Consider the following 7497-nt stretch of genomic DNA (forward strand, 5'->3'; position numbering starts at 1 on the left):
GATTTACTCTCTGGAATTTATACCACATCATTGCTAAATGAATTTCCTTTCCATGGCGTCTTTATCTTTTAGCTCCTTTCTGATTTTTTTTAAATTAAGTTATTTTAAATAATCAGGTGCCGTGGTATGCATGTCTTATCCCAGCTACTCAGGAGGCTCACATGGGAGGATAGTTTGAGCCCAGGAATTAAGAGTGCAGCCCAGGCAACATCGTGAGATCTCATCTTTCAAAAATAAAAAAATCTTTTAAGCAAAATTAATCCTTATACAATGCTTAAAAATCACCAACAGTGTATGTAAATAGGATTACAATGAAAAGCAATAATCTCTTGTCCCCACTTTCTCTTAGCCTGGTCTCCAGCCCGAAGACGGTGATTTCTTTTTACCCTTTTTCTGATAGTTTTCTTCGTGTCTCTATTATTTCTTGATTTAGCAGGCTGAGACATTTAAGGTACAAGGCTGACCGTGACACCCATGCCTGAAACTGCTGGCTGCCCTTTGGAATAATGTCAAACTCCTTACTAGGGCTAACCAGGCCTGCATCTTCTGAACCTTCCACCACCCTTATCTACTTCTCATTTTGTTTTCTTTCCCTTGTCCATGTGCATTTTCAATTTTCACATCTTTAGAATGCCTGCTTCCTGGTATTTGTGCCTGTGTAATCCCCTCCCTTGGAATGTGGGTGGACTTTAGTGACTTGGTTCTAAGGAACAGAACTTGTCAAAAGTGATGGAAGGTCACTTTTGCTGATTGGGTTACAGAAAGGCTCTGGTTTCTGTCTTGCTAGCCCTCTCTTGCTTTCTTGCTTGCTTGTTTTAAGAGGAGCCAGCTGCCCTGTGGAGAGGCCCATGTAGCAAGGGAACTAAATAGTAACAGCAACACCATGCAGGGGACTGAACCCTGCCAACAACTGTGTGAGTGAGCTCTGAAGCAGATCCGCCCCAGTTGAGTCTGCAGCTGATACTACAGCCCTGGTTGACACATTAATGGCAACTTTGCAAAAGACCTTAGCCAGAGGACCCACTTCAGCCCAGAACTTTGACCTGCAGAAACTGTAAATTATATCTGTTGTCCTAAGGCACTAAATGTGAGGGTCATTTGTTACACAGCAACAGATAATTAATGTAATTATTACACCATATTTTTTTCTGTTCAGTTGTAGAGTTTAAAATTTTTTCCTTCTTAACTTCTCTGGCCTACCGGTATACTATCAAAAACTATGTTAACAGGCAGGTGTTCCTTCTCTACCAGTTTCAGTTAGCAGCAGCTGGCAGAAGCCGCAAACCTGTGCCTATTTCTGTTCATCTCTACGGGAATCTAGGACTGTGCTTTGGGGTCCTAAAAAACAGAGCTGAACAATAGAGCACATGCTACTACGGAAACACAACAGGACCACGACATGAAAATGCTTTCCTTTTAAAGAAATATTCCAGGCTCGGCGCCTGTGGCTCAAGTGGCTAAGGTGCCAGCCACATACACCTAAGGTGGTGGGTTTGAATCCCCAGCCCGGGCCCGCCAAACAACAATGATGGCTGCAACCAAAAAATGGCCAGGCATTGTGGCGGGTGCCTGTGGTCCCAGCTACTTGGGAGGCTGAGGCAGGAGACTCACTTGAGCCCAGGAGTTGGAGGTTGCTGTGAGCACTCTACCCAGGGGGATAGCTTGAGGCTCTGTCTCAAAAAAAAAAAAAAAAGAGAAATATTCCAGCCTCTCTACAACAAATGAGTATTGTTCTTCTAAGCAGACACTGTTCAAATAATTTCTGGAATCCTTCTTTGAGAATTGCCTTCCCCTGTCTATTTCCACAACGTGTAAGAACCCTGGGCTTGGTCCTCCAATCTGTCCTCCTGTTTTTGTTTTTGAGACAGAGTCTCACTTTGTCACCCTTGGTAGAGAGCAGTGGCATCGTAGCTCACAGCAACCCTAAACTTGGCCTTAAGAGATTCTCTTGCCTCAGCCTCCTGAGTAGCTGGGACTACAGGCACCCGCCACAACGTCCAGCTATTTTTAGAGAAGGGGTCTCACTCTTGCTGAGGCTGGTCTTGAACCCATGACTTCAGGCAATCTACCCACCTCGGCCTCCCAGAGTGTCAGGATTACAGGCGTGAGCCACTGCGCTGGTCCCATCCTCCTGTTTCCCCCATCTCCTGACCCCATTCCTAACTGCACGACCCTTCCCTGCTCTAGCTGAAACTTCCCTTCCTCAGGACAGCCTTGTGCTGAGGCAAGTGCCACTCCTTCTGCTACTTGTTCCCAGGGCTTTTTCTTACCCTTGAGTGACACTTGTTATGAACTACTCTAATCACTTAGATCTCATTTCCCACTGATAGACTGAGAGCCCCAAGAAGGCAGTAACTTTATTTACTGCTGTGTCCCTGGGAACTGGTCTCAGCCCTAGCTCCAGTAAATAATTATTAAAAGAATGAATAAATTGGCTGTTCCCTGTTTGCAAAAATCAAATCTATTCTTAAAGGACCAAAATATATCACCCTTAATAAAGGTTACCAGCCAACATTTACTGGAGATGAAAGCCCAAATATTGGCCTGTTAATATTGCCTTATTTCATTCAATCCTCTCAGCAATCCTAGGAGGTGAATATATCACCCCCATTTTACAGATAAGGAAATTGAACCTCAGAATAGTGAATATCTTACCCCAAACCACACAACTGGGAGGCTGTTCAACTCCAAAATGCAAACCATTATGCTATATCATTTTTTCATTCTCACTGCATTTTTTTTTAACGTTTTGGAAATTTAGAAAGATTGATATGTACAAAGAAAGAAATTCTAATCCTTCATATTTCTGACAAGCAGGATTATAAGCGATTTTAACATCTTGGCATATTTTCTTCCAGCTTCCTCTTTATTTAAAAAAAAAAAAAAACTCCATCCCAAATTGTTGAGAACATTCAGAAGAATGTGCTGAAGGCCCCCTTTTAAAACTATTTTTAAAGAAAGCAGAGTGGAGTTTGGGGGCACACGGCCACGTTGGGATAACTTTACTGTCTCCCGGGATGGCACCAGGTAAGTCTGAGTGTGAGATGGAAAAGCCGGTCCTATCAGTCAGCAACACCTGCAAATGTTCCAGAACTGGGTGCAGATCATTTAGGGGAGGGAGCGATGTACCTGTCCACTGCCTGTGCCCCTAGGTCAGTGATTTTCAACCAGTATGCTGCGTACACCGGGGCGCTGTGAGAGATTCTTAGGTGGGCTGGGAAAATTTTTAAATATCATTAATTAAATTATTTTCAAAAGAACTTCAAAGCACAGTAATTACATTCTTTTTTTTTTTTTTTTTTGCAATTTTTGGCCAGGGCTGGGTTTGAACCTGCCACCTCTGGCATATGGGGCCGGTGCCCTACTCCTTTGAGCTACAGGCGCCACCCCGTTCTTTTATTTTTTTACTCTTTTTTGGATCAACATAATTTAAGTGTGGTGTGCCAGTTTAACTATAGGTTCAAGTGTGCTGTGAGATGAAAAGGGTTGACAAACGCTGCTCTGGGTTACTTGCTCGCCTTGGGAAAAGGGAGCCTAAGCACTACGTGGGTCATTCACAGACGTTTTGAGAAACACAAAATCAAGAAAGGTAAAATCTGCACGGAAACAAACGAAGCCCCCCCAGCAACACGTGGATAGGCCAAACAAGTGGAAACAGGTGAAGCAGGAAGGACGCTGTCAGCTGTGTTTCTTGGAAGTGAAATAATGGACTGTAACACAGTCTGTCTCAAAACTTTCATAGTGACCCACATATAATCACCCCACCCACTAAGCTGGCTCCAAGTTCACTCCTGGAAGTTTTCAGCCCCGTCCAGGGCACCCCTCCTTCCCTTATCCGGTCCTGGTCTTCCAGATTGTGTGTGTGTGTGAGAGAGACAGCGCGTGCACCCCAGTGCACCTGCAAGAGAAACAGCCCCTTTCCTGTCCCTTCCCACACTGCAGGGAGCAGCATGCCCCCCACGATTCTGCCTGAATCACAGCTTGCTTTTTTGTGCATTAGACCTATTTACACTTCTCATTCCCTGTCAGACTAGGCCTTTCACAAGGGCAGGGACTGTTTTTCATACATCTTTCTGTCTGCATATTTGACGCACAAGATACCCAGTAAATAAAGACAACAGCTGTGAGAAAATAGAAAAAGGCTTGAAATCAGATAGACCTGCTTCAGTTCTAGCTCTGCCATATAGTAGCTGTGTGACTTTGGGCGAGTGACTTAACCCTCTCTGAGCTTCGATTTGCTTATTGGCAAAGTGAGGGCCGTAATACCTTTGAGTTTGACAAATGACGACTAAATGGTTTATATGTTCAACATCTTAGAATAGTGCATAGCAAAGAGCATGTGATATTTCTAGACCATAGCAAGAATTCAAGGACCTGGATTCTGTTGTAGGCATTGCTGTAGTCCTAGAGCGAGCTTTTATAACTTCTCTAAAGCCCAGTGCCCTCATCTGTAAGGTGAGGATTCCCACCTCACAGAACTGCTTAGCTCTTTCTTTCTTTCTTTACTTATTCAGAAAAAGTCTCAAGCTGTTGCCCTGGATAGAGTGCCATGGCATTATAGCTCACAGCAACCTCCAACTCGGGCTCAAGTGATCCTCTTGCCTCAGTTTTTTTCTATTTTTAGTAGAGATGGGGTCCACTTTTGCTCAGGCTGGTCTTAAACTCATGAGCTCAAGCAATCCACCTGCCATGGCCTCCCAGAGTGCTAGGATTACAGGCATTAGCCACCGTGCCTGGTTGCTTAGCACTTTAAATAAAAAGTAATACGCATTATGGCTGGGTGCAATGGTTCGTGCATGTAATCCCAGCATTTTGGGAGGCTGAGATGAGAAGATTGCTTGAGGCCAGGAGTTTGAGATCAACCTGGGCAACATAGTGAGACCCCATCTCTAAAAAAAATAAAAAAGATAGCCAAGGGTTCCTTTTGAGCCCAGGAATTCAATGTTACAGTGAGCTATGATCACACTACTGCACTCCAGCCTGTGCAACAGAGTGAGATCCATCTCAAGAAAAAAATACACACAAAAGTATTTGACTCAGTAGGTCCTGAGGGAAACCTTTGTTTTGCTTTCTAGACAAATCCGTGCCTTCCTTGTTAACCTTTGGAATCTTTTAGCCACAGCGGTGAAGGGGGACAGCATTTGGGCTCAGCTCTATAATGAGTCCAAGACAGACTCTAGAAATGGTTATTGGCAGATAGGCCCAGCCCCGGGGGGCCTCCAAGCTAGAGAACACAGTGGCAAGAAGCTGGAAAACTCAGCTCTCCACATCAAAAGGTACATGGTCCCAAGGTGCCCTCATGCAGCAGAAAGAGTCCAGGTCTTTCTATAAAGACAAATCATGCTGTCCCTAACAGCTGCAAGCAATGATAGGGACAAAGAATAAGACACTCTTCTGACTCAGGATGTTCTGTGATGTTTATAATTAGAAAAGTTGCTCGGAACAGGCTAAAACCTTGGGAAGGCCAGGGGGAAGCAGTCCAGACTTGGCTGGAGTTTTAAAGAGGGCCCATGGGAAGGAAGAGAAGAGGTGGGAGTGTTGTGAGTCTCAGGCAGGACAAGGTGGGTTGCAAGAAGGGGCCCTGGCTCAGGCTGGAGGGAAGCCCTTTGAATATCATTTGGAAACGTCATCTATCCCTGTCCAGCCCCTTAGGGTTGTGCCCATTTGGCAGGTGTCCCCAGGTCGGTGAGGCTGTCTTTATGAAATTCTCCCTTAAGCACCTGTGGGAACCCAAGTTGTCCCAGGGCTGGGTGTTCTCTGGCGTTCACTTCATCTTCTGCAGATCCTCAGGCCCAAAGGAGGCAGGCAGCAGCTCCTGGACTGTCCTGACAACATACGTACCATCCAGCTTGGTCATGTACACAGCCCAGTTGGTGCCAAACTGCAGGAAAGAGGCAAAGACAGCATGAGAGAGGCAGACCGAGGAGTTAGGGTAGATCTAGGTTTGAGTATGGCTCTACAGCTTACTGTCTAATATTGCCCTGTGCCTCAGTTTTCTCATCTGTAGAATGGGCATGACATGAATTGAGCTTGGCTCATAGATCTTGAGGGAGGAGCAAATAAAGGGAAGCTATTAAGCAGTTAGCACAGGGCTTGGCACATTGTTGACAGGCAATGGATACTCCATTGAGGAGTCACCTAGGGCTTTATAAGAACAATATCTTATAAAGTAGCCAGACCTCCTTCTGCTATGACAAATGACACTTAACACCTATTTCCCTGACAGTGTCTGCTTTACTCCTCACATGAGGAGAAGCTGTATGCTTGCTGCATTCCACACAGACGTTGCACATGCGTTGTTTCATTATCTACCCTTTGAGGTAGGTGCTGTCATGGTGCCCATTTTACTGATGGAGAAATCAAGGCATAGCAGGGTAAAGACAGCAAAGACAAATGTATCTTTTCATCTTTCCTGCCACGATGAGGAACACCACTTGCTTGCTGTGACCTTGGGCAAATGGCAAATAGTAACTCTTTGGGGCTCATTGTCTTTCTCTGTGAATTTTCTTTTTATTTATTTATTTGTTTTGAGACAGAGTCTTGCTCTATTCCCAGGCTGGAGTGTAGTGGCCATGATTATATAGCTCATTGTAATCTGTAATTCCTGGGTTCAAGCAACCCTCTAGTCTCAGCCTCCCAAGTAGCTGGGACTACTGGCATGTACCACCATGCCTAGCTAATTAAAACAACAACAAAGCATTTTTTTTTTTTTTGTAGAGATGGGGTCTTGCTGCTGAGGCTGGTCTTGAACTCCTGGCCTCAAGCAATCCTCCTATCTCAGTCTCCCAAAGTGCTGGGACTACAGGTGTGAACCACCACACCCAGCTTGAAATTGTTTTAGAGGTGAAAGAATGCAAGAAGTGCAGAGTTAAATTCGCTGTGGCATCATGGCAGGGCTCTGCAGTGGGCATCAAAAGACCCTGGCTGTACCTGGCCAGGAATCATGAAAATTTGTGATAATTCGTGTAAAGCGTCTGTCTGCAGTGGCTGGCACATAGTAGGTGCTCAGTGAATGGAAGCCGTGCTTACTGATTACGTTTTGGTTGCCAGTAACTGCTCAGGTTTGCAGCCTCCTGTTCCTCCACGCATCTGTCTGAATCACCAAGTTATTACCAGGCACAATTAATCTTCCAGCTTCTTTAGAAGTAATGTTTTAAGAGAGGAAATTTTTCTGCTTGGCAGGCTTTGCAGGAGGGTATGGGTGAAAGTTAAGTCGTGCGGAGGCAAGTTTAAGTGCCTTATTTGCATTTTGGTTTCAGTTCTGCCTCTCCCTCCTTCAGCTTTTTCATCCGCCTTCTCTCGTTTGCCAACATCTAATCTGTTTGGAGAAAACAGCGATGAGCAATTGGACCAAGCGGGGGCCTTGGGAGCCAGGGACTTGGTGCCCGGTCGTGGTTTCCTTACGTGACCTTAGGCTTTGCCACCTTGCAGGGCAGCTATTTCTGCCCCCTCTAAATTGAGATGAATTCCATAGTGTGAATTCAGTGCTTTTCTGGT

The 7497-nt window shown here is 45.2% G+C and overlaps 1 protein-coding gene across 1 annotated transcript in view; it reads right to left on the reverse strand.

The window, feature by feature from the left end:
* Positions 1–5405: 5405 nt before the first annotated feature.
* CDA (cytidine deaminase) overlaps positions 5406–7497 on the reverse strand; it is a 20762-nt gene continuing 18670 nt past the window's right edge. Inside the window, exon 4 of the mRNA XM_003783831.2 lies at positions 5406–5881. Coding sequence (XP_003783879.1) covers positions 5765–5881 — 117 coding nt within the window. The 3' untranslated portion in view covers positions 5406–5764. The remainder of the gene's footprint in view (positions 5882–7497) is intronic.

Source organism: Otolemur garnettii, unplaced genomic scaffold, assembly GCF_000181295.1.
Source record: "Otolemur garnettii isolate 467f Iridium unplaced genomic scaffold, OtoGar3 scaffold00009, whole genome shotgun sequence".
Classification (NCBI taxonomy): domain Eukaryota; kingdom Metazoa; phylum Chordata; class Mammalia; order Primates; family Galagidae; genus Otolemur; species Otolemur garnettii.